General features: G+C 56.3%; 1 protein-coding gene across 1 annotated transcript in view; it reads left to right on the top strand.

The window, feature by feature from the left end:
* The window catches only part of DSCAML1 (DS cell adhesion molecule like 1), a 94,951-nt gene that overhangs the window by 3,550 nt on the left and 64,464 nt on the right, over positions 1-26,937 (top strand). Inside the window, exons 2-3 of the mRNA XM_032201870.1 lie at positions 3,766-4,083; positions 6,818-6,964. Of these exons, the coding sequence (XP_032057761.1) occupies positions 3,766-4,083; positions 6,818-6,964 (465 nt within the window). The remainder of the gene's footprint in view (positions 1-3,765; positions 4,084-6,817; positions 6,965-26,937) is intronic.

Raw genomic sequence — 26,937 nt, 5'->3', positions numbered from 1 at the left:
GAAGCAGGAGGTGACCCCAGCACCACGTTCCTGGGGCCAAGCAAATCAGTGGGGAGTGCTGCTTTTCCACGCAAGGGTTACAGCCTCTGCCTGGGTGTTGCTGTAATAGCTGGAGGTGGTTCAGGCCTTCATTTCCATGCAGATGCATTAAGGAGCAGGCGGCAGCACTCCGAGCCCTTCCCTGCGGAGGACCAGAGGCTCTCCTCGCTCCATCTCCCCCCACACAGGAGGTGGCTGCAAGCTCCAAGGCTGTCCCCGGGTGGGATTTGCTCAGGGGCTGGAGTGCCAGGGCTGGGGAAGGTGCTTGGGTCACTGCCTGTGGGGTGCTGGGCTCCTGCTGAGCCCCCCAGGCTGTGCTGGGCATTTTGGGGGCACCGCTCCCACCCCCAGCAGGGGTCCCTGGGGAGCCGGCACGGCTGGGGTCCTGGCTTCATCCCTCGGGGCTGGAAAGGTGCTGGCATGGGGTGACACCCATGTGGGAGAGCTGTGGTGCTGCTGGGGGTGTGCCTGGGCTCTGCGGGGTGTTGGAGAGCTTGAAGGGCACCAGCCGTGTGCCCGTCCCCTCGCCCCGCTGCTCCTCTCCCTGGCCCTTCCGCGGTGCCCCAAGGTGTCACTTCTTGCTCTGTCAGATCCAAGGTCACTCCCTTCGTTAGCAGAAAGGTTATCAAAGCCTCCTGGAGATGAGGGCTTGGTGGCAGCTCGTTCCAGGGAAGGCCAAAGGCTGCCCCAGCACTACAGGTGTGCAGGCAGCGCGGGATGGAATTGCTGCCCAATTTCCTCCAGCTGGGAGGAAAGGCTACGACTTGCCACCTACCTCCAATTCCCACCCTGCTGTGTGTGCCAGGCTTCAGTTCACCTTCCCCTTGAGCTTGGCAGGTGTCAACCACCCTTAATGAGGATAATAAACGAGTGGCGAGGTGGTGATTAGCCTGCAGTTCTTCACAGCCTCTTGGGTTTGGGGACAGCTGAGGGGTCCTGAATGCTAACACAGGTGATGTGTGTGCATCGAGGGCAGGAGAAGAAGCCTCCTACTCCAGGAGAAACATCTCTAATTGCCCTCATGTGCAGCCAGTTGTTGTCTGAGGAGTCCTAAATCCACTTAGTGACAAAAGGACCAGCTCTGCTGGGAGGTTTGGGGGTGAGGAAGGGTTGCATGGCTGGGCTTTTATCTGGGGTGGCATTTCTGTGCTGCTGCAGCCCGTGCTGCCTCTCACGCAGGGCTCACACCTACATCTCAGCTGCCTCTTCCGAGGTACGTGACTTGCTGACAAACCCCGGGGTCAATTTATGGCCGCTCTGCCTTAGCCACTCGTTAGAGTAAATGAGTGCCTTCGGTGCAGCGCACGGCTCTGCAGAGCGGCGAGCCGCCGTGCTTCTGCGGGTTCTGGAGTTTGGCAAGTCCAGCCATCAAGGCTAGTAAATATTCCTAAGGGATGATAGCAAAATGACTTGCTTCTCCCAGCTCAGAAAGAGATATTAATATTTCAATACCTCTAGGTTGCAATTTAGTACAATTTAAGAAGATTGCACTTTGATAACTTCAAATACCTGCCGTTCAGAGCAAGCCAGGCAGTGTCCGGCCACGTGGTGGGCTTTGTGCAGGTCTGCCTCCACAGCAGCCTGGGCTGGGGTGTTCGGTGCCGTGTGCCTGCAGCTCCCCCAGCAGAAACCAGCGCATGTGGAGCCCTTCCTCCGTCGCCGCCTCTGCTCGGGCTCGTGTGAATTAATGCCCTCGATATTTAGGTTAGGGTCAGCACATCTGACCAGATGTGAGCAGTGATTTCTGGTTTAAAAATATTGCGGAGCTATTTCTAAATATTTAATCTCTCGGTGATTTGGAGACAGTTTTATGAAACATGGAATTAGGATGGTGCTCAATGCTAAATGGTAAAGGAGATTATCTGGATTTAACTCTATGCGTCTGTCACATAACTATTGCCAATCCCATAACTTCCATTTTCTATTAAAAATCCCTTTCCCCCTTTGACCTGAAAAAGCTTCATGGCTAAGCTGAATTTCTGTTTAGGAGGTATTTTTCCACTCTTTTCCCCCTCCTACCACCAAGCCCCCCGGGGGGGCTGGAAAGAGGAGATTTCCCCGTCGGGGGGTGGCTGCTCTCCCATCACTGCTCCAGGACGGACCCCAGGACCCAGCTGGAGCTGTGGGGTGCAGGATGGGTGCACAGCACACTCCGTGTGCTGGGAGCCCTGTGCTGAGCTCGGGAGGTGGGCAGTGCCCTGGGCAGCCCATAAATGTGGTGTTTGGTGTGCGGTGCTGGTGCTGCGCCTCGCCTCTCGCTGGTCCCTTACACCCATGGGTCACGGGGCTGCAGGGTCCTTGGGGTGGGACCACTGGGCTCTGAGCAGGAAAAGGAGGAAAATCGGTCACTTTGGGTGGTAGTTGGTGCTGAGTACACGGAGAGCAAGACACGGAGGCTCTCACCTCTGGTTTAGTGGTGCTGAAAGGCACGCGGACATCCTGCTGGTGGCAGGATGGGGGCTCTGCGCAGGAAGGGCCGAGGGGCTGTGGTGCCCGTAACCTGGTGGAGAATGGTCCTGAGCACGCAGGGGACATGACAGGAGAGGGCTGTGCTCTCAGATCCCACCTGAGGAAAAGAAAACTCTTTTCCGTGGATGTGGGCAGCTTGGTGCTGTGGCCAACGGCACCTCCGGAGCCTTTCCTTGTCCTGCAGCTGCGCTGCCCCGGAGGTGCTGCCTGGAGGATGTTCACGCAAGGAGACTCTTCCCTTCTCCCCCCTCCTCCTGGAAACTGTTCCCTCCTCCCCAAGTTGAGGAATCGAGGTCAGGGAGGGTCCCCGGTGGCTCGTTGGGAGCCAGCAGCGTGGTGTTATTTGCGTGTTGGCTCTGCGGCACCACGAGCGGTGCTCTCAGCCAGAGCTATTAATACACCCGCCGAGGGCCGCTTTCTATATCCGTGTCCTGCCGCCCACGCGGAAAAGTGTGGCTAAAAAAAGAAAAAAAAAACGAGCAAAGTGACTGGGGGCTGCCTCATCCGTATTTATAGGAGGCTTCGCTGGCTGTGCTCGTGGTCCTGGAGTGGGAAGGGGAGGCAGGAGGAGCTGGGTGCAGAGGTCTCCTCCCTGCTTCCCTGCAGCCAGCCAAGTGCTCTGGGAAGCTTCTGGGGGGCCGTGAGCTCCCCTCGGATGGCAGGGCTGAAAGCTCAGGCTTGGGTTGGGGTCCCTGCTCTGACCCCAGGAGAGGACAGCAAGGCCGAAGGCAGTTTTCCTGCTCCTCTCTTGGAGCAGTGGGCTGGCAGCAAATCTTCCTGCCCTGCTTGGGAGAGGTTCAGCTGGGGCTCACCAACATCCCGGTGGCTTCCTTGCAGAGCTGCCTGCAGGATGCAGGTGCCCCTGGGTGTCCCCAGCCCTGTGGGTGCCGAGGCACGATGTGAAAGTGTGTTCAGGGCCAGCGGTGCGTGCACAGCCCCAGCTGGGGCCGCACATCTGGGGGCACCCATGCGTGGAGATTCCTCACGCTGTGCCTTCTCCCCACCGAGTTGGGGGATCCTGGCACCCCCCCATGTGTGCACAGCCCCTAGCCGTCCCAGTTAGGCACTCATGGTCCATGATCCGTGCTGCCAGCAAGAGCGCTGGCCTGTGAAGGTGGCCTTTATGCTTCCAGCTCGTGCACCGATGTCCCTGCGCTGCCTCCTCCTGCTCTGCCGCGCGTCGGGGCTGGGCTCGGGGCAGCTGCCCCGGTGGGGGGAGTTATCTGTAATAACCCACGGCCTCTGCTTCCCCCGCAGCTCTCGCTGAAGATGTTGGAACCAGCCTCTACTTTGTGAACGACTCCATCCAGCAGGTCACCTTCTCCAGCACAGTGGGGGTGGTGATCCCCTGCCCGGCCGCGGGGTCACCCAGCGCCGTCCTTCGGTGGTACCTGGCCACAGGCGACGACATCTACGATGTGCCCCACATCCGGCACGTCCATGCCAATGGGACTTTGCAGCTCTACCCCTTCTCGCCATCAGCCTTCAACAGCTTCATCCACGACAACGACTACTTCTGCACCGCGGAGAACTCGGCTGGCAAAATCAGGAGCCCAAACATCCGTGTTAAAGCAGGTAGGAGCTGGGGGGGTTGGGGGGGGGTTGATGAGGTGCTGGCTTATCTCCTGGAGCAGTGCTGAGCCAGGGCTGTGCTTGCTGCTGCAAAGGGAGTGATCGGTGCTGTGCGGATGGGAGCAGAAGGGGCTGTGTGTGGGACAGAGGCAGCCTGAGATGTGTGTGCCAAACGGCATCCTGCCCACCTAAGGGCAAATTCTGCCTCTGTCGGCTGTGGAGCAAGGAGCAGGGCCACGGTGCAGGGTTTGGGTGCCTCCAGCAAGCGCCTGGGGCAGTGGTGCTGCTGCATCCTTGCTGCAGGAGAGGTCACCCCCCCGTGAATCAGCTCTGGCACACTGCAGCCACACACGGGGTGTGCACGAGGGGAGGACCCGGGCCACCTCTGCTTGGAGCACGGAGCCCCCCCTGCCCCTCTCAGACCTGCCTGCTCCCACTGCAGCATCCAGCCCGAGCATGCCAAGGCCTATTAAGCAAAGAAAAAAGGAGGAATATGGCAAAGAGCTGCTTCCAGAAGCCATTATAGTAAATTATTGACCAGGCTGAGGAGGGCTAATAGCCCAGGAATGGCTTCATTATGTAACCTATTAAAAGTGGGGCTAGCAGAGGGAACATGACAGAAGTGACTACAGGGTTTTTTATTTTAATACCTTGTACTGCCGAGTAAATTGGTATTAACCCCCCTCCCCGGGGTGAATTATTTACCAACATTACCAGGTTACCTATAAACCACCGCGGAGCGGAGGAGGGACAGCAAACGGGGAGGGTGCAATAAATGGGGACGTGCAGCAGGGAGCTGCTGCCCAAATCGTGCCGGGGCTTTGTGGGGGTCCCTCGATCCCTGGGGACCATGGGGGGGGGGTGTCTCGTGGGGCAACCACCCTGGGGCTGGCAGCGTGGGGTGAAGCATGGTGCGGGGTGAGCACGGCCTGGCTGCAGCTTGTGCTTCCGAAGTCCTGGGGCTGGTGAGCCTGGGCTCAGATTTGCTAAAAGCGGGGAGTTTTGGCAAACGTGCCTGGCAGGGAGTGAAAGGGAGGGTGTGGTTGTGCAGGGCTCACACGAGGGGATGCTCTGGGGGTGCTGCAGGGGACACATTTTGCCCCTGCTCCTCGCCTGCCCCCCTGCGCTCAGCCTCCGCTGCCCTTCCACATGCTGAGGGTTTTTTGGGATCACAGCAGGGTGGTGGCAGGGCTGAGCCCTGCCTTAATGCCCCCCTGTGAGCAGGCCTTCGGCTGGCAGCCTGGCTGTCTGTGCCCCATTAGCAGGTGCAATTAGCAGGTGCAATTAGCAGGCACTTCCCAGCGGGGCCACGTGTGGGGCGCTGGGGCCACCAGGATGGTTCCTGGCTGTGGTGGTTCCTGGTGCTTTGGCTTTATCCTGGTTGGAAATGGCTGCGAAACGTCCCCCTGCTTCTGCATCCACCCAGGCTCGTGTCCCCGTTGCTCTCCCCTGCTTTGTGATGGCCGTGCAAGTAAAGCCAATTAAAGCTGTATAAAGAAAGCAAATAAACCCCAATTAAAAACACGGGGAATTGGAGAAGTCTCAAAGCTTTGGGAAACCTGGTAGTGAGTGTGTGGAGTAAATCTCTCTAGCCAGTGGGAAGCTTTCAGTGTGCCAGTGGGGGCTTTAATTCACCCTTTGGGAGCAGGAGGCTCGGCAGCAGCAGGGGAAACTGGGGCTGGCTCCGCACAGAGCTGGGCTTGGGGCTGCTGGGGGCAGCCGAGGGGCTGGGCGCACGGGGCAGCAGCCGGGCTGGATGGTCCTCGTGCTCCCTGCTGGCCTTTAAAGCCCGTGAATAAGCCTCGGCTCCATGTGATTAAGGAGGCTTTTGCTACCTAATCTGCTTCGGTGCTGGTGTCCCTTGGTGGGGGCTTCTCCCCTGCAGCCCCAGCTCGCTGCCTCCCCTCTGCCAGGGGCACCCAGTGCATAGCGGGGAGCTGGGGGGTGGCACACGTGGGGCACCCCCTGCAGCTGGCCATTGATTGCTTTATGGCTGTCACCTGGCATGTGGCACCAGCAGGAGGAGTCACCCAGCACCCCAGGGAGACGGGGGTGGAAATGCCAGCACCCCTCACTGCCTGCCTGTTGGAGTAGGGTGCATCGCCAAGGGGTGCTTTCCACTTGGGGTAAACAGCTTATTTTTGTGACCTTTGGAGTTTTTTTTTATGAAGAGATTTGTCTGCTGCTTTTGTTCTGGGTGTCATTAAATGAAGGAAATGGCTGTCCCCTCATGGTGGCAATGTCCAGGTGTCCTACAGGGCACAGTTACTGTCCCCAGGTGGAGGCACCTGCACTCCTGCATTTGCATCCTTGGAGTTCCTGGTGCCTGTTTTTTCTGGGCTCGGTGATGGTTCCTGGGCACAGCGGTGTCTCGTATGTGCTGATAAGGCTGTGGCAGACCCAGCTGCCCTAATGAGAGCTGCAGGAGGGCTTGGCACCAGGGAGCACCCTGCTACTGGGGCGTGCATCACCCCGAGGGACGGGGCAGCTCTGGGGGCAGCTCACGGGCACCCTGTGACAAGGACAAGGCTCAGAGCACCCCTTGGGGATGGGGAAGTGAGCAGCAGAGTTACCTCGAGCTGCCTCTGCCCCTGCTTCTGTGTGGGCCAAGTGTTGTGGATGGGAGCAGTTTATGGCTGGGTGGGTTTGTTTGTTTGGGAGCTGTGGGATTAAAGCGAAAGGCAGCGTGCTCGCTTCCAGCGCCGCCACGCCACCAACCATCTGCTCTTCTCCGCAGTTTTCAGGGAGCCGTACACCGTCCGGGTGGAGGACCAAAGGTCGATGCGTGGAAACGTGGCTGTTTTCAAGTGCCTCATCCCCTCTTCAGTGCAGGAATACGTTAGTGTTGTGTCCTGGGAGAAAGACACCGTTTCTATCATCCCAGGTAAGAGAGGCGCTGCTGGGAAAACACCCGGTGCTCTCGGAGAATCGGACCTGCTCTGCCGTGCCGGGCTGAGCGTCGTGGAGAATATTTTTGTGGTTTGTCATCTGTGCTGCCAAAGCCAAGGTTTTGTTGATGGACGTGTTGGGGCTTCGAACTGGAGAAGCCTGGTGGTGCTGCCTTCGGGGTCCCCGGTGCTGAGGCTGTGCTCTGAGCATCGCCGTGCTCGCAGGTGCCTGGTGTAAGCGTGGCAGCGTGTGTCCTGTCCTGGTGTCCCCCCCGTGGCTGTGTGGCACCTGGGGCTGGGGCATCAGCTCCTGCCCGTGCTGTCCCTGTGCTGACCCGCAGCCATCAGTGGCACACAAGTCAATACTCCAGCCTTCCTCGTGTGTTTTCACACCAGCTTCAGCCATGGGAAGAGGCACTCTGCTAAAGGCATTGAGTGCCTCTGTGCTGGCACGGGAAGCACCTTGGCCACCCAGGCTGGATGTGTCCCACCCAGCACCAACGCTGCTGTTGTGGTTTTGGGTTGGGGCCATGGTGGGGACAGCAGCGCCTGTGTCTGTGCAGGGAGCTGCCACCCTTGGGTAGTTCCCTGAGATTTTTGGCAGGCACTGCACACCCTGAGTCCCGGTGAGAGCAGAGAACCTCTAAGAGCAGAGTCTGGACCCAGCAGATCCCCTGGGTTGGACACAAGCTGGTGCCTTGGTGTGGCCAAGCAGGAGGGGAAAGGAGCAGGGGACATGGGTGTGCTGCACCTCTGCTGGTTCGCTGGGTCCTGCCGGGCTTGTCACAGGCTGGGGAGCAGCACGGGGCCACGGGCAGGTGCTGGGCACTGCGTGGAGCCATCAGTGTCCCCATGTACCGGGGTGACCTCTTGGCTCCCTCCCTGGCTGTATTGATGGCAGCGCTGGCTGCCCTGCGCAGCGCGTGTAAGCTATAGCAAAGCAATCGATGCTGCTTGCCCCAGGGGATCCAGAAAGAATTAAAGGATTTTGCCCAGAGTGAGTGCTCGGTGCTTGATATTTGCTCATAGGTCAGTAAGTCCCGATGCTCCTCTGGGGCTGGGCATCACCACGCTGGCCACGCGGCGGGGACGCGCCCAGGGGCTGGCATGGGGGGCACAAGGGGGGTGGCAGCTGGGGGGACAGCCTGGTGCCAGCCGCTGACCATGCAGGGGAGGGGATTTGCTTTAATCCGCCTTGCAGGGATGTTTCCTAAGGAGCTTAAGGAGCAAAGTGCTTCACCTGGAGGGGGACGAGCTTCCTGGGGGCTGTGGTGGCTCTCGCTGCTGGCATCCCTCAGGGTGCAGCTGACCTGCTGGCTCAGCGCTGCCCTCTCCTCCTGCTGTGGGGCTCTGTGGGGTCTGTGCAGCACCGGCTGCACGGTGACACCTTAGAGCGGTGCTGAGCTGGCGGCCAGGGCAGCAAGGACACCTCTCTGACACCCGCTGTGCCCGTCCTGGTGCTGGCACCGAGCCTGTGCCGGGCAGCAGAGCCGGGGCGCTGAGCCAGCTCCCTTGCCGTGGTCAGGAGCTGGGTTTATGGTGCCCCTCCTCCCCAGCACTGACCCACTTCTGACAGTCTTGGGATGAAATATTGCATGAGACTCCTCGCCTCTGGAGCACGGTCTTCCCCAGGCAGGAGTTGGGAAGGATGCTCGTGCGTTGACGGGCAGCTGCTCCGTGCCTGCAACAGCCTTTGGCCCGGGAAGGGAGATTCTGGTTTAGCAAACAGCCTTCCTGAATACAAACCTTTCTGGCATTTCAGGGTGTTTTGTGGTATCACAGAAATGCCCGCTTCATTTTACTAGGTGAGAAACCCCTGGGTGGTCTCTGAGGCCCGTTTACAAGCCTTTTTGGGGGGGGTTGCCCTGAGGCCGGCCGCTGCGCAGAAGAGGCATGGGAGGCGCTGGCAGGGCGCAGGCTCGGCCACAGCCTCAGCACAGCCCTGGGGAACAGCTGCTTTTGCCCTAACACGGGGTGTGAGGTGGGGTTTCAGTGCCCTACTGGCTCTGGCAGGGCTTGCTTGGAGGTTTCTGGCACTGCCCTGCTGCTTTGGGCGCTCCTGAGGGTGCTGAAAACCCCAGGGACTCCAAGGGCCACCCCGAGGAACTTGCGCTGTGCGGTGGAGCTGGGTGGGCCGTTTGCATGCCAGGTGTTTGTAGCTTCTGGTGGGTTCTTACGCTGCTTTTGTAACAAAACAAGTAGTGCTTGGCCAGGGCTGCTCAGCCCTTGTCTCCTCCAGCACCTCTCGGAAGGACGAGTGGTGGTTCCAGGGGCTGGAGCGCGCAGACACCTTGCAGCACGTCATCTGCTCGAACCGCCGCCTGGGCTGAGCGCTGGTAATAGCTCTGCAGGCTCTGCTGTGCTGCAGCTCTGCTTTCAGGAGCAGAAGGCACAAAACTCGGGGCTTTGCTTGGCACCGTGTCCCTGTCCCCAAGCAGCTGGCAGGCGCGGGTGGTGCGGACCCCGCAGCCGAGACCCCTCGTTGTGGACAGAGCCCCGGGTGAGCCTGGTGCCGTGCTGGCATCGTGCTCCAGGGATGGATCCACATCCTAAGAGCTCTGCCCTGAATTTTCTTCTCACCTTGCAGCCCCTGGTGCTGCAGTGCATTCCTGGCACGTGGGAGCAGTGTGGTGTCTGCGCTCCGTCTGAAGAGCAGCGCGCTCGTCACCCGGGCACCCGTGCGCTTGCATGATCTTAACCAGACTTGTTCCCAAGTTCGCTTTTGCGGTGGATTTTTTAATATGATGATTTAATTAGAGTGGAACAATTTTAACATTCTAAAGCAATAATTACCCTAAAGACAGAACATATAAATCGTGTTACAGTGCAGAGTCAACACAAGCAAACATGTTTTGCTGTTGGATTACAAATATAGTATCTGCCTGAAGCTTATTTTTTTTTCTTGCTATCGCTAGAGCTAAAACTGGCTTTGCTGTTACCAAAAACATGCTCTCCTCCTGACCTCCGGTGAGCCTTTGATTCTGTCCTACTTCTTGGTGTGTAAGGCAAGGAGGGGGCTCCTGCTGCTCCGGGCGAGGAGTGCTGAGCACTGCCAGCCCCCTCGTGCCAGAGGTGTGCCAACACCACGCGTGGTTCCGACAGCACTGCGTAGTGCTCCCCCAGTCATCCTCCGGAAACAAAAGGTCTGTGGAGGTACTGCAGCTCTTTCAGAAGTGAAGCCAAGCTTTACTTCAAACTGGGTTTCTTTTCCCCTAATATCAGTGCATGCCAGCCAGTGCTTTTTGTGAAACTTTCCTCTAGTCTCTGCGGAGGACTGTGCTCCTTCCTGCTAACCCTTGGTGCGTCAGGGCATGCACGGTCCTAGCAGGCTCAGTAATGAATCCTCCATCCAGAGCACTCTGTGGCAGAAAACTTTCCTTTCAATGACTATTTTCACCCTAGGTGCTTGCTCTCTGTAGTGTCCCGATTCCTCTCCCTGACCGAAACAACATTTTATAGCCCAGAAATGGGGAAAAAAAACCCTGTGAAAGGGAGGGCGCGCTTCCTGTGGTGCTGCTGGTCTTGCAGGTGCAACCCCGTCTCGCCACGTGTTTCAGGAGCTTCGTGATGGGTTTCCTGTGTTTCTTGGGGGTACTGGGCTGAAAGCTTCCCCCTCCCCGTGGGTGATGGGTGGGGGAACTTTTGGGGTCTGCCTGGGGCTGGTGTGGGCTGCGTGCTGCTCCCTGAGCGCTGCTCTTGGCGCAGCAGTGCTCTGCTTTCGGAGGGTGCCTCTGCCTGGCTTCCCTTCATTTAAGTTCCTGACAAGTCTTTTATTTTTTATTTTTTTTCCAGGAGCACCTACTGGGTCTATTTTAGGAGAGATCTTAAAACAATTGCAGAAAAATGCCTCGTGTCTGTATCGCACTGCTGCAGTGGGGGGTTTTGGTGGGGACTCGCGTTATTTGGTTAACTTGGCAACACTGAAACTTACCCTGAAATCAAAGATAAATTCTTTATAGAAGGTTATCCTGCACGTAAATCATCATTAGTGCAGCTCATTTTTGTTTAATGCCTACCTAACTGTGCCGTAGTCTAAAAATGTGTGTTTAGTGAAGTCAAGGGTTGCAGAGAAATTACAGGGTTTTCAAAAACCCATTTGCTTTGCTGGTGCTCACATCCAAATCAATCTTGCCTCTCGTTCTCAGCCTGGTAGCACACGTGCAGCACCACTCACAGGATTCTGGCATTTAACGTGGGCTAGTGCTTATTCAGAATAAAGCAGCAGCGCTTACAGATTTGGGGGCTGTGTACGAGATTGCACTTCACGCCGAGGCTGTGATTTCAAACTCTGTTGCTATTGATGAAGCTTGATGTCTACTTGGGGGAGAGGGGTGGGAGGAGGCCGGGGAGGATGCCGCTGAGCAGCATGCTGCCCGCGTCCCTCTCCTGCTCTGTGGGGAGGCAGGGGGAAGCTGCTGCCACGAGCCTCTGCAGGAACTCAGCATGGTGCACGGCTTTTTTTAAAGCCACATCTCCAGGCTGGGTGATGCCAAGTCCAGGAGCATGTGCGTGGTTTGGTTTGTTGAAAATGTGTTGCGTTTTTGAGCGAGGGTGCCATAGGGTCACCGTGCTCTCGTTGTGGTGACACAGAAATGGAGATTCCTGGCACTGAGTTGTCCTCTCTCCAGTTACTGCAGGAATTTAGCTGGATTTTGTCAGCTGTGGGCTCTGCAGGGCTGGGCACGTGGTGGTGATGCTAACATGGACCCGACAGAGGTGGGCACCACCAGGGTGTGCATCCAGCGGGGGCTTACAAAGGTGGTGACGAGGGTAGGAAATCTGAGGTGCTACAAAGAGCACATTTCTGAGGAATTGCCAGCTCTCCTCCGGCAATGAGCTCCCTGCTATCCCTGAGGTGTGCTCACTGGAGCTGTAGCTGGCTTTTTGGAAACTTCATTTGTAACCCAGGGAGCACCCGTGTGCAGTTACACCCAAACCATCCCCCAGCGGGGTCGGAGATATATTTACACCTCGGTTTGCCTTTACTGGCACAAATGTGTTGTCTGCCCAGGCTGTGCTGAAGAAGGCTGCTGGGCACAGATGATGGCTGGGGGGTGCTGGGCTCTAGCCTGGATACGTCCCCAGAGCCATGAATGAAAGCTGATGGCATTTTTCTTCGTCTTGCCTGGGGAATTGGTGGCCTGGGGCTCAAGGCAGCACAGGAAAAGTGATTATTGGAGGCAGTGAGTGTTACTGCACCCATGAACCCATTGCTGAGCTGCTCTGTGATGCTTTGGAGTCATGTACTTGACACCTTGTACTGGAAACATGTCTCAGTGCAACCCTTCGCAGGGTACAGACTGCTTTGGGGTGCTGCTTTTCTTAATAGCTGCTGCTTGAGGGCTGCGGGTACTTGGACGTGCTGCTTTAGTTTTTGGAGAGCCACAAAGCCCTCTCTCTGAAAGCTGAAACACGAAGCTTGCCAGAAGGATGGAACTGGGAAAAAAAAAAATCACAGTTTTGTGAAGTTTTAATTGTTTTTGTGAATGTTCTTGTCTGAATGACGGCCTGTTAGGAATTCAGAAAGTATCTGTTGAGGCTGGTCTGTTGGTTGTGGCTCAGATACGAGCTCAGTTTAAGGAGACCTGGCCGTGCTGCCTGCGGCAGTGTCTGACTGGGATTGTTGAGCTCATCCCAGCGGCTGTTTGGTGACGTGGAGAGGTGTGACAGTGTTCTCGTGGTTAAATACAGCCATCTACCCCAAAGGTGGATGTTCTTTTCTGCTGTACCTTGCAACATCTGCCAGCCGTTCTCTGAAATACTAGAAACACAAACTCCACTTGAATCTGTCTCGAAGCACAATGAGTGCAGAGGTGCAACGTGAGGCTACGGGCAATTAAAACCCCGCTGTATTTACGGGGGCAGTGGTCTGGAGCTGGGATGGGGGCTGCCGGTGCTGCCTCGCCAGCAGACGTGTGCTGCGTGCTGGGGGCACAGCAGCTGATCCAGGAGGCCGGCCTGGACCTGGATAATTGAGCATTGTCCTTCCATCAATGGCCTTGTGCTGGGGACATCCATCCCGTGTCACTGGAGAAAAGCTGGAAGCTGGGACCGAGTAAACACGGCGAGGTGACAGCAGCCCTTGTTTGTGCGTTGGTATTTGTTTGGGGCAGGGGAGGAGATGTTGAGGACAGGTACCGGCTGTCAGCACTTCTATTTGGCTTTGCTGAGTGCAGGATAAGCCCAGCTGGCTCAAAGCGAGCAGCTCCCAGCAATCCAGGACATGGGCACTCTTTGGCTTTGCCATCGCTCGTGGCCCAGCCCTGAGCCTGCAGCAGGCAGGAGCAGCGCTCACGGACAGCACCGAGACGTGAGCTGGGACCGCTGGGCAAAGGCCCGGCGAGGAGCTGGTCTTTTCAACTGCAGTTCCCAGCTTCTCCCTGCACCGTGGAGCATCCTGATGTGATTCCGAGGAGCAGTGTCCGGCCCTGCTCTGGCTGGGGGTGCTGCGGGACCTTTTCTCCTGTCGGTCCCGAGATCTCTGGAGGTGTCCTGGTGTCCCCCCGCCCCTCGCCCCCTTGCTGGCTGTGACATGTGCCCAGACCTGTTACAGAGGGAAGTAGCTCCAGGCGTTATTCTCACCAAGTGGGGTGAGATTCTGTCTGAAATCATTTCATCCTTCCCCAGAGACTTGGCGTGAATTTTATCTAATCGCCATGGCAACAGATAAAAAAAGGTGTGAGCACATCTCCTTTTGCTGTGATAATTCAGATTTATATATTCAGATCAGATTGGAGTTAGAGATTTTAAAAGGAGCAGATGCAGCAGAAGGTGTGACTGCAAATAATGTGGTGCGAACGTTTGATGATCCTGCCCTTTAAGAGGGGAGAGAGCTTTCCTGCAGGTTTTTTTCTGGAATATAATTATTCCATCAAATCCATTTTAACAAGGACTCATTATAGCCCTGATAATGCAGAGTCACGTTGGAGACGATCTCACACACATGCACACACGCACCAAAAAAAAAAAAAAAAAAAGAAAAAAAAAAAGAAAAAAGGGACTAAAACAAGTAAATAAAATGCATGTGGAGAGCGAGGGACGAGCACCCCATCGCCTCCAGATGCGCCGGGCTCGGCAGGGCTCTGCCTGCACCCGTGTGGCCACAGCCACTGTCTGCCCTGCTGCTGTGTCCCTGCACGGCACAGCTGCAGGAGGTGGCTGAGGTTTGGGATCGCAGCCTTTTGGCCAGGTGATGCCCTCGGATCCCTGGAGTCCTGCGCAGCAAAGTGCTCAGGACGGGAGCGCAGCAGGGCTGCACCTGGTGGGGTTCAGCCCGGGCTGTTTCCTCCAGCTGAATCCTGAGTTGGCAGAGCAGCTTTGGCTACCTCATCTCGCGTGCAGCAGAGCTCAAACGCTGATGTTGCAACCAAGAACTGCCTGAGCTGGGGCCATCCTGCAGGAGGGCTGGTGGCAGCTTTTGCTGTGCTGTTGGAGCTGCGCAAGGGCTGCTTCATCTGAGATCAGAGCAAGCGAGTCCTTGACTGCTTTCTGTGCAGGGCAGGGAAGAAAGGATGCAGACGGTCGCCTGCGGAGGAAAGGTGCAGTTGATCTAGCTCCTGGCGTCCCAGCCCCACGTGATGTCCTTGCCTCTGCTCCAAGGCCTGCGGGATGACGGAGCACGAGCCAAAGGCGGCTTGACAAGCTCCAAGGCGTGAAATACAGAGGGGCGTCCGGGCTGGGAGCTGCCATCTCTCTGCCTACCTGTGAGCGTAAATCTTCTGCTATCCTGAGGAGCCGTGGTGCCGGAGGGAACGGAGAAATGGTGCGTGCAGGATGGGATGGATGGCTGAGGGCTTGGAGCGGCAGCACGAGGCAGGTGGGCTGCAAATCTCTGCCCGACACCTCACCGCTGTGCCATTGGCACACGATGCCCCAATTCTGCCTCCGCTGCTGCTGCTGGCCTGAGGGTCAGGGCAAGTTTCCAGCTGGGGGAGGCCCTGCTGGGTCCCCGTGGTGTGGAGATGCTGAAGGAGCCCTCGCAGCCCCCCAGTGCCCAGCACAGCCCCGGGGAGCGGTGGGGGGAGCACCTGCAGGGGGCTTCGCTCGCTGCCTCGCAGAGGAGCACCTGAGTGCGGCACCTTCCTGGAGGCTGCAGCCCTGATACCTGCTGGGCACAAACTTCCCGCAATGAGTCTGGCACGAGGACGAGATGATTTATGTGAAAGAAATTGCACTGAAGTGGAGGGAACAGAGGGAGGAGGAGACGCATGGAGGAGCACGGGCTGCTGGTGACAGCAGGATACGCTGCGTGGACTCTGCCGAGTCCCAGGGTGGCTCTGCACGCTGGTACAGGTTTTCTTCCAGTTATGCACTGAATTTCAAGTTGTCATTTTGCGGAAAATTGCCAAGAAGCTGGAGCAAGGAGCATTGTCCTCTGGAGCAGCCCTGCGCTGGTGTCCAGGGTGAATTTCTGGTGCTGGCACTGAGCTGGGCTGGGCTGGGGGAGCCTGAGACCCCTGGGCTGTGTGCTGCTGGTCCCTGAGAGGTGCTGCTCTGCTGGGAGCCAGCCCTGAGGAGAGCTCTTGGTCCCAGGAGTGAGCTGTGGTGCTGTGGTGTGCCCATCTCACCCCTGCAGTGCTCAGCAGGGCACAGGGCCCTGGGGATCACAGGGGCTGCAGCCCTCTGTCCTTCAGGAGGCATTTTCTGAGTGGCAATGCTTCTGTGCATGCCGCAGACACTGCTGCTGGAGGAGAGCTGCAGTCCATGGGTTGGGATCTCTGCAAGGTGCTGGATCACCTCAGGATCAAGCTGTGGGAAACACTTAGGTTGGAACCACTGAAACCTCCCTGAAATGCCCAAGCCAGCTCTGAGAATGGTTTAGAGGCAGAGGTTTTGCTCCTCCAGCTGTTTGCTGCCATGTTCTGCCTCGGTCTTTTTCCCTTTATACCTCCGTTTAATTGCCACCTAGTGGAGTGAGGGTGGTGCTGGCTCAGCCCTGTGACCCCGCGGTCCCCAGGGAGAGCTGTGCCCACCGTGGCAGCCGGGCAGTAATTGCTGCAGCAGAGTACCAAGAGACGTACAAGCCCTGGGGGTCAAAACTTCTCTTCAAGCCACATTTTCAGGAGCTTGAGCCCCTGCCCTTGGGCTGGGGATGGAGAGGAGCCAAGACAGCAGCGAGCTCAGCCCTGCCTCGCTCCATCCCTGCTGGCCTGGCCACGGGGAGCCTTACGCACGTGGGGATGAGGCCACGGCCACTTGTGGGTACGGGAGCAGGGTCGGTGTCCCCGGGGAGCAGCGGTGCTGGGGCTGTGGGTGTGCTTTTTCCTCCCCCCTCCATGCGCACCCGCGCGCGTACGCAGATGCAGAAACAATCGCGGTCATTATTCCTACCATGGTGACAGTGACAGTGGCAGAGATGCCAGCTTCCTCACACAGACGGCTTTATTTCATCTCCTCTGTTTTTCAAAGCCTCTTTCATTTTGTATGAGGAGACAGATGTGAAGGGCTGCAGGCTGATAAATTCTGCTGTCTTATGAAAAGAGAGGGTGGGTTTTTGTTGTGGTTGCTTCCCTTCCTCCCGCCCCAGCCCCCTTCCAGCAGCGCCGCAGCATCCCCCTGGGAAGGATGCGCCCTCCTGGTGCGGGGCAGGGAGGGCTGCTGCTCCTGGGGGTGCTGGGGGCAGCTTCTGTCATGGGGAGAGGCTCTGGGGCTGTGGGGAGGAAAGGAAGGGAGCAGAGATGGAGCCTGGTGCTGTGCCTGTGCCTGGCCCTGGGGTGCTTCGGGAGACCTGGGCTCCAGGTGGAAGGAGGAGCTGGTCCCAGCTGCCCAAACCAGGGTGAACCCTTTCCATGGGCTCACGACCACCGTTCTCTTTCCTACACCTGCATTTGGACACGTGTGGGTGCTGAGAGCTTCTCCAGCCCAGCCTGTCTGCTCCTGCCGGCCTGGCCGTGGCCCTTGTGCCTGCTCCTGCTCCGCTGACGATATTCCTAGTTTAAAAATAAATTGCTCCATCTTTAATTGTGGTTTAAATAACTGCTTCATTTTTATTTAAATGTGGCTCTGCAAGGCTTGGAGAACAATTAGGAGAAAATACAGGGCATTGCTCTGGTGCATGTGTTCAAGCATATAATTAATTTTTTTTATTATACTGATGTTTGCCGAATCTGGAAAAAGATCTTATTGTTCCTCTCGATTTAGTCATGCACCAGATCTCCAAAGCCACCAGCCATTTCGGGACTCCATTTCGTGAGCCGCGGTGCTGGGTGCTGAAGGTGGGCTCCTCGGATCGCTCGACCTTGCAGTTTGGGCTGTGATGGATGTGCAGGAAACCATGGTCTGTGCACCGAGCCTTTGGCAGCCTTAAAATTTGGGATTTGCTTCCTTCCCAGCCCGGGAGTGGGGGATCCGCACCTCTCCAGCCCCTGGATGTGGCCTCAGCCCCTCCGCAAGGCTTTTGGTAGCCCTGGTGCTGCTGTTGCACCCCCTCGGCTGGCTGGTTGGGGCGAGTTTGTGCTTTTTGTTGAGGAAAAAAAAAAAAAAAAAAAAAAGCTAATAAATGACTTGGGGATGTCGGGTGAAATCTCTGAAAGGCTCTACACGACCCAGGGACCTCTCTCACAAGTGAGCTGGCCATTCAGGGATATAAATCTCATTCAGAGTTGATAGGGATTAGGTTCCTAAGTGCCCAACACGGCTAAAGTGCTTCTGAAAACGTTGCTTGTTAGAGGGCTGCAGAGGGAGGCGGCTGGGGGCTGGCAGCCCTAAGCTCATCAGTCAGAGGTGCTCCGGGTGGCAGGAGCCACTGGCGGTGAGCAAGCTGCTGGCCCCTTGGACTCGTGGCAGTTTTTTAACCGTTTATTAAAACAGCTCCCAACTCTTCTCGGGAATGAAATCTTAATAGCAAGCGTGGCATAGATTTTTCACAGATGGCAGCACTGCCAAAAGCAGGCATTCAAGAAAACATTCATCAAAAACATTCATTTCTTTCAAAGAGAAATTGACGTTTATAGCGTAGACAAATTTGGGACTCATTTGCTTTGCCTTTCAGTTTCTGGATTTTTAGAGGTCACATTTCTCTGCACCTCTGAGGGCTGGAAACGGGTGTTATTTTTAACTGGGAACTGAGATTCCTGCATCGCCACGTGGCACCAAGGGCTGCGACTTGTGAAGGGGCTGCGTGGCGCGGGGCTGGGTGTACGGGGCGAGGGGCTCGTCCCCACCTTGGGTGCTGTGCTCCTGGGAGAGCTCAGCCCCTGCCCAGTGCCTGGTCCTTGTTGAGGTGCCTGCCTGGCCCCCTGTTGGCCTCTGGGGCTGGCCGTGGCCCTTTTCATGTTGGGGCTTCAAGGGCAGGTGCTGGGAGGGCGTTTTTGCCCCACGCTCCTCCCAAGCCAGGAATTCCCTCAAGAGGGAGCAATTGGTTCCCAGCTCATCTCCATTTCATCTGAAGGCTGGGCCACGCTGGGCTTCAGCCTTGTTATGCTTCCTCCTGAGCAATACCTTCTCTTTCTGCCCTGTTTGATATTCGTTTGCTGAGCCCCCATCGCCTGCTCTGGGTCTTTGTGCTGGGAGCAGCTCTGAGCCTGCAGCCTGGCGTGGTCAGGCTGTTCCTGCTGCTTGCAAGTCAGGGCCACCGGTTCCCTCTGTGCTCCCCGCTCGCTCTGCCTGGGTGCTGTGCCCTGTGCGTGGTGCTCAGCTCAGCCAAACCCCCTCGTGCTGCTTAACTCAGGGTCCAGCCTCAACCCTTTCCACAACAACCCAGCTGCCAGGCCCTGGGGAATCTGAGAAGTCAACCGAACAGACCTGGCACAACTACACTGAGACCTTTGGTGTGTCACTAAGGGGAAGCACAGGGCTTTTTGCCCCCGTTGCTGGGGAATTTTGGTGGTGGCTGAAACCAGAAGCTCTGTGCCGGTTATCGCCAGAGCCTGCTCCAGCCCCTGACTGATTGCTCGTAGCTGCTTCCCCTTGCACAGCAGCTCTCATTTGCATCTCGGAGGAGCAGAGCGCTGCAGGCAGCGGAGGCTGGTGACACCGCTGGAAATTGCTTGTTGTGTGTCATTTAATGTCCGTTTGCCCTGGATCTCTTGCGTTCTCTTTGTGGCATTACGCGAGGAACCTAATGGCATTACGCGCTAGATGGGTGCCTGCAATCATGGCGTTGTTTAATGCTGCTGTCTCTTAAAATGCCTCCCGAGCTCACAGAGGAGTTAATGCTCCTGGGCTGTTCTCCGTGCTCTGTGCAGCCCGGGACAAAGCCTCCGCAAAGCCCAGCGTCCACAAACAGCTCCATCAGGATTTTCTTGGGCTGAACAAAACCACCACGCAGCTCACCATTTGCCTCCCGATATAACCACACCAGCTTCTCCCCCCCGGCGTGGCGGGGGCAGAAACTCAGAGCATTCACTGAGAAATGAAAGTGCAGAGGTGTGGGTGCCCCAGGACCCTTTGGGATGCCCCAAAGCAGCCACAGCGGCCCCACAGCTGGCCCTGGAGCTGTCCCTGACCCCTACCCGCTGCGCTGGGGAGCAGGAGGTGCGTGGCTCCCACCAGCTCCCCCAGGTGATGTTGTGCTGCCTCTTGGCCCATTTCCACGTGCTTAGCAGCACTCCCCGAGCCCTGCTGTTGTACAATCGATCAGACATCCTGGCACGGCCCCTTGTTTAAACAAGAGCTATGGCTATTGCATGCAGTAGACGTACGGTGCACGCGTGGTGGTGTCAGGAATTAACTTCATAATCGTCGCTGTGATCTTTCTTGGCAGAGCTCTGGCATAACCTGTCGTGTCATATCTGGTGATTACACGTGAGTTATAGTTACCCCCGTCCTGCCTTGCTGGATAAGATCAATTGCAGGCGAGGTTTTATGATGGCTGTGTCAGGATTCCTCCCTGCCATCCGGCGAGCGTGGGAGCAGCTGCTGGGCTTCTCCGGCGCTCCTGATGCCGAGGGCACCGGCTCAAGGTTGCAGCTGCATAATGTGTGCTGGAAACTCGGTGCAGGATCGCCTGGTTACGGGCTGGGAAGGGAAGGAGGCACAGTGCTTGCCCCAGAGCTGTGGACACCGAGCTGAGGAAGCGCTGCCTGCAGCCCTGCTCCGTGCCGACTGGTGGTGTGGCCGTGTTTAAGCCTCTGAGACCTCCAGCACCACTTCTGTTCCCTGAGCAACGTGGAGCCAAATCCCTGAGAGGTCCAAATCTCATTTCTAGAAGCCGTCACACAGGCACACACGTTCCTCTTTCCCTATGGGAAGAGCTGTGCTGTGGTTCCGTTTGTTGCAGCAGAGACCAGGTTCAACCAAACGCCCACCTCCACCGTGCTGGCAAGAGCTCCTTGCCCTGCCAGCGTCCCACATAAAGGGGACAGCTGGATTTTTTCTTTATTTGTATGTATGTAGACAATGCATGAAACAAAGAAGTTAAAAATGATGAATTGCGACTAATGCTGCTGTGTGATGGAGATAAGACCGTAATTATTTGTTTGGGAAGCATAAATCAACACCAAAGGCCCAATGGAAAACCCAGCGATAATTTAAATCTGTTCGTGTGGGTCTCCTGGGCTGTGTGGCCAAGCATGAACTTATATCATAGGCTTGCATGGTTTGTGTTCATGCATGGTTAAAGCAGGACATTTCGGTGTCACGTCCTGTGCTTGGGCCTGTGTCCTGGCTTGTTCCTGGCAGGATTTGGCACCTCTGTGTCATCTCAGGCTTGGACATTGGTTATTATTGTTACTGCTATCATTAGTGCTGCAGATAGGGTGGTCTGGCAGAAAGAAGCCTGTCCTGCTCCCCTGATGCAGGCCATGAGATCAGCTGGGGCTGCGTTATTCTGGTGTTAGCTCCTGCTGCATGTCCTGGTCGTGCATCTCGTCCCGGTCCCTGGCTGGTGCTGCAGCCCCTGGCCCCGTGTCCTGCCCGGCCGGGGGTCCCTGCCCCTCCTGGCCTTGCTGGCAGAGATGAGAGGGCAGTGCTGGAGCTGTCTCAGCTCAGGGTGCATCTCTACCCGAGTCAGAGGCTGTAAATTTTTACGTTCATTATGTTTGCTTTGTTTCAATTTAATTAATTGATCAATGAAACCCTCTCGAGCTCTGACCTCTCTCGCGGCCGCCATAAATCAGCTCCAGCTGCTGGCGGAGGGGCCGGACCCAGCCCCGGCTGCCTGGAGCTGCAGAGAAATCCTTCCTGGCCCCCTTCGAGATTCCCGACCCTCTCCTTCTTCTTCCCTGATGCTCTCTGGCTCTGTCCCTCCTTCTGGGGCACTGGATGCCTTCATTCGAGTGGCCTGTTGTGATGTGTGTGTTGAGATGCCCCCAGCCTCAGACACGTCTCCACCCAAAAAGCCAGGACCATGGGGTTGTTCGCGTGCCTGTGGCTTCTGCAAGGGGCTCATTTGTGGGAACACTGCCTTGCTCTGTCTGCTTGCCTTGGCACTTAACAGGGCCCACTGAAACCCATCATTTCTTGTTCGGAGAGCTGGGTACGTCCCAGAGGTTACAGCTGGAGCTCTGACTTACAGGGGCTTGCATTTAATTAGAATGAGAATTTCAGTTCTTTAATCTGTGCTTAAAATCAGGCAAAAAACTCTCTTGCTCCAGCACCGATCTCTCCTGTCGCAGGGCTGCTGACACTCAGAGCACCTTGCGGCTCGGGGGTTGCTCTGAACACCCCCCATTGCCACGCTCCCCCTGCCACAGCAATCGCAGCCTGTGCTATTCCCTGAGTAGTTCTCCTGATTGGGGCTTTTTTTTTTTTTTTTTTTTTTCCCCTTCCTAAAGATAAGGATTCAGCAGCGATGGCTCGAGCCGTTAGCCGTGTATCTCCTCCTGCAAACCGAATCTGTTTTGCTGAAATCTGGAAAAAGCAAACTGTGGCATGTTTGGGAGATGTTTCTGTTAATCCAAGCTTTTATTGCGATACTTCTTCCCGGAGAAAAGTGTTTTGGAGAAGGGAGGAGCTGCAGAGGAGATGGGAGGGTGAGCCCAAGGGTCAAGTGGAAGGATCCATGGTAGATCTCTGTAGTAGAGGGAAAGCTTTTGTGTCCTGCATTACCACCGTGTATTTATATTTCAATGTAAAGGGGAAAAATGCACATATTATCAAACGATGCACTTTTTTTATCTTCTTTATGGCTTCTAATGCTATAGCTAGTTTTTTAAAACCACTAAAAGCATAAGCATTAAAGCAATTTTCTGGAGTAATATAGCAAGAGGTCTACAAAAGCTCTGCAACATTTGATAATAGTTGCCATCTTCAGCTGAAGATAATGATGTTAACAAATGTAATGGGAGTAATGAGTGGAGATTCAAAAAGCAGCTTTTGTTTAATTTTTTTGTAATGCAAATGAGTTTGGGAATAAAGAAGGAGAGCGGAAAATAATGAAAACTTCATTTGAAATGAGTCTTAATCCTCGCAGCCAACTGTCGGGAGGAAGGAGAGGAGGCTGGGCTGTGTCTGAGCAGGGCAGGGCTGCGAGATCCTGTGATCTGGAGGGGATCAGACGAGGATGAGTGTGCAGGGGTCTTCCTTCCTCACCTCTGGTGGCCCCAAGGAAGGGGAAGGGGATGGCTGGACCCCAGGGCCCTGCTGCTGGAGGCAGAGCCAGGATTTGGGTGCAGTTCCCGGGATCTTTTCTGTCCTTAGGGGCTGGGTTCTGTGCAGCATCAGCGGGGGGCTGGCTGCTGTGTCCTGGTACCCACACAAGTCTCTTTGAAATAAAGCAAAAGTTCCTCCCTTCTGCTCCCGGGAGGCTGAAGGACTTTGTGTTTCTGCAGCACCTTCCGCTTTAAAATGATGCAGGCTGAGTTCAAGCTTATGACAGCCCAGTGACTCCCTCTCCCCATCAGAACGAGTGAATTTGCTTTATTTAGATTGACTCCCAGCCAAAGTGATAGGTATGAGGCTGGCAAATAAGCATCCTTGTGATGAGGACTGGCACTTATGCATGTGCAGAAGATTCGGGTCTGTCAGCTTGTGTCAGCTCGCCTTCTATGGATTGTTTAATCTCGTAACCCTTGGCCAAGAAATGCATTAAGAGCGGCGCGGCAGGTAGGAGCTCACGAACTGAGCAGTGCTGGTGCTGCCTCTCTTCTGCTAACCTGCCCTGGGTGATGGGAAGAGGGCAGGGAGGAAGCACGAGGGGCAGCGGGTGCTGGGGCTGGGGGAGAGCTGGAGGGAGCGGAGCTGGGGGCAGGCAGGGACCGGAGGGATGGAGCCAGAGCTCTCCACAACGGGCTCTGACCACGTGGAGAGAAGGGAAGGGAAAACCTCGCGTCCCATTGCGGGGGGATTTGGGGAGCACAGGGTGTGATGTGTGACCCTCGGCCTCTTTTATATCACTTGGGATCTGAGCTGGGCAGCGCTTTGTCAGTGAGCAGTCAATGGTCCCGGCTACTTGGATGTCCTTGGGCACTGCTCGCAAGTTCCCTTGGGGGCAAGTTGTGTCCGTCCCCTTCCAGTGCTCAGGGTGATGCCAGAAAAATGCTTTAGGTGGATTTTGACATAAATCATGGCACACACCAGCTCCTGGTGCTCTCCAAAGACAGCAACATCCCCCTACTCTGTAAACATGTGAGGCCTTCATGTTCTCCTCATCTTCCTTCTTTTGTTCCCCCCCCCTTTTTTTTTTTGGAAGGGTGAAGGTGTGAGTTAGAGCATCTGGCTACACAATTTACAGCTTTTAATTAATCTGAAATTTCGACATAGATTTTTATGATAAGCAGAGGCATATCTGCAAGCAGGGAAGGAACCTTAACGATGATCCAAGATGAATCCACAGGATGAAATATCAGCGCAATAAACAAGGCTATATAAAACAGAAATGCAAAACAAAAAGATGCCTGAGACATCAAAGCAATGATCTATAAATGAGATTTCTTTTTGGAGCGTTTCCCTGTTGCAACAAGAGCTGTCCCTGCTTGGGCATTTGTCAGCTGCTCATCACTCCATCACCGATTTCTTCGGCAGCACAGTACCCATCTTTTTAACAATTTGTTGGGTTTGCAGCGGTCACAGCAAAAGCGTTCTTTGCTCCAGCATCCAATGATGATGAAAACGGAGTCAGCACCACCTTAACTGTCCGTGTGTGATGGATGCTCAATGCAGGGCAGCTGTTCAGGGCTGCCTGCTGCGGGGCTGGGTTTGGATGCGGTGCTGTGGGTGCACCTTCCCGTCCCCAGCCCACGATGCTGTGGGTGCCCCAGCCTGGGGACATGGTCCAGGTGCAGCAGCGAGCCCGGGCGTTTTGGACTTGTCTCCCTGCTCCCTCAAGTTGTACGTGGCTGCAGCACTTTGCTCTTCTTTCTCGCTGTCTGGGGTCTGAGTTGCTCTCTTTCTCTGAATCCCAGCCCAATAATTTGTCTTCTCCACACAACAGAGCTTGTCTGGTTCCTCCAGAGGCTTTTTCGTGGTTACTAGATAAAATGTTCTCATTTTGGTCCTGTCGCTGCCGAGCTCCTTATTGCCTGATTTACCCTTCCTGCTGACCTGTGTCTCCGTCCCCTGCGGAGCAAATTGGGGCCTTTTGACCTGCTGCATGCGCCGTGCTGGGGCACTCTGCTCTCAGCAGCCACGTGCATTTTGGAGTCAGCCTCGCCTCCTAAAGGAAAAAGCAGTGCTGGCAGGGATCTTGGGCATGTTCCTGGTGCACCCGAAGGGAGCCGGGGCTGTGCACTGCAGTGGGGCTGCACCCCACGGACTGAGCTGCAGCACCGGGCTGGGTGCTCCTGCAGGAGCTCAGGGGGTGCTGCCTGGCGGGGCAGGGACCCCACTGCACGCAGCCGAGCCCCAGCCTGCAGAGATTCTGTGCCTGCTCCAGGGGGCTCCTCGCGAAGCTTGACCGAGCTGCAAACAGCTTAATTTGCCTAGGAGGAGGTGGCGAGTGCATTCAAAATGTGCTGACATCTACCTTGTTTGTGTAGGAGCACAGCCCCGAATCGCTGCGTGGCTGCTGTGCAGTGAGCGCTCGCTGCATGCCCAGCATCACCAGCATGGGGTCAGCACGAGCAGGGGTCCCAGGCTGATGGGGCAGCCCGCTGGGGACACGAGCCTGTCCCCGTGGTGTGCTGCATCCCTGCTGCATGCTAAAAGTGGGTACAGCCCTGGCAGGTGGCTGGTTTTGGGCACAGAAACTGGGCAGCAGTCAGCTCTGCTCGTGCCCTGCCCGTGGGTCCAGCAGCCCTGGTTGTGGGAATGCTTTGGTCAGAGGACTCCGAGTTGGGCTCAGGATTGTTCTCCCTCTGTTTGTTTTCGCTGCTCTCGGAGTGGCGTATCATCCTCTGCTTTCTGTCTCCAGCCACCTAAACTCTGGAAAATTGCAATAATGAAGGGTAATGATACAGTGTGGGGAGCAGGCTTCCATTTAAAGTCTTTTAAAGTCATATAAACAGAGGCAGGAAACGCTTATTTACAAATATTTTCTTATAGGAAAGAGAGGGGGAGAACAGGCTCCCTTTGGCTCATGGAGACGAGCTCTCTCTTCCCCGCGGTGCTGACGGGGGGCAAGGGGGAGCCCCAAAACCTGCAGGAGGTGGTGGTGTCGGTGTGGCTGTGCACCAGGATGGGCTGAGGGGGAAAAGCAGAGCTCCTCAGCGCGAGGGAGAGGCTCTGCCTGGTGCCATGAGCCAGAAATAAGCCTTGCTTTTTGCACGCCCTGGCCAGGGGCTCGGTGACCGGCGGTCCCTAATGGCACCACGGGAAGTGGAGTCCTTGTGGCGTGAAAACCTCATTTGAAACGCCAGTGAGGGGCAGGCCGGGAACTTGCTTTTAACATCAATATTCAGAAATAGTGCACGTAAATAATTGATGGTGCAGGGAGCTGGGGCCTGTCCGTCTGTCACAGCGAAGCAGGGGTGACAGTGACAGGCAGGGGCAGGGGGAGGCTCTGTCCCTCCGGGGGCACCAGCCGTGGCTCTTGCCCTCATCCCTGTGGTGTGGGGCTGAATCCTCCCTTGGTGCCCGCTCTTCCCACTGCTCGCCAGGTCCTGCCGGGCTGTGGGGGCCGAGCCCCTGCTCTGCCTGGCCGAGGTGACAAATAATCACAGCAGGATTTGCCTGACCTTAAATTAGAGCTTAACCCTCCCTGCGCTCCCCTAGGCCAGAGCCTCCTGCCTCCAGGTCCCCACGCCTCTCTGCTCCGGTGTCTCTCTGTTTTAAGAGCTGGTTTTGCTCCATTTTCCACGCACCCTTTGTGGTGAAGGTGTTAAGATCGGTTCTGCTCCGAGCAGGCGGAGGCTGCCTCGTCTTCCCTGAGACTCTGGCAATTAGAGCAGAACAGCCGTCTGCCTAACGAGAACGGATTGGGCAATATCGCCGTGGTGCTTACAGCACACCGTGAGATCCGGAGAAGTTTTGGTGCTGGGGAAGGTGGATTCGTGCCGGGGCTCAGCAGCAGGCGGGGGGACCCCGGCCCTGCATCACCCCTCGCAGGGGGCTTGGAGATGTCACTGGGCTCTGGGTGCTGGAGGGATGGATCCAGAGCATGGTGCTGAGGGTCTGGTGCTGCTGCACTGCTGGAGCCCAGGCTGAGCAAGGCGTGGGGCTGTGGTGAGGGTCCCTCCACGTGTGTGCCCACCATCGGGACGGGGATCCAGCCTGGGAGGAAGGAGAGCCTCGCAGCTCCCCCTTCAAAGCTCCAGCACTTGGTACATGGAGCAGAGGGATTAAAAAAAAAGCCTTCCCCTAGCAAGAAGTGCGAAGGAGAAGAGAGAGCTGGAGCCTTTATTGCACAGACCCTGAACGGGAGGGAGGAGCAGGGCCTGAGCTGCCTGCTGCTCCCTCCGAGCTCCACAAAGCAGCCTCCCCGCCTGGCGAGCAAGACCCAACAAGAGGTTTTAAAGTTGTGACCTTAGCAAATGTATCAGACGGGAGAAAAGAGCTTTTTTTTTTTTTTTCTTTTTCCTCTCCCCCGTTACAGTGTCAGCGCAGCCGTGGCTTTTAAACCACATTACCCAGGCTTGTCATCCAAGATAAAATGTTATTAAGATAAAACGCTACGCGGGGAGCAGGAGGGGACTTCCCGGCGCTGGCTCTCGGC

Source organism: Aythya fuligula, chromosome 22 (assembly GCF_009819795.1).
Source record: "Aythya fuligula isolate bAytFul2 chromosome 22, bAytFul2.pri, whole genome shotgun sequence".
NCBI classification, from domain to species: Eukaryota; Metazoa; Chordata; class Aves; order Anseriformes; family Anatidae; genus Aythya; species Aythya fuligula.
The sequence above is the reverse complement of the archived record's forward strand: the minus strand, read 5'-3'. Positions and strand labels throughout refer to the sequence as shown.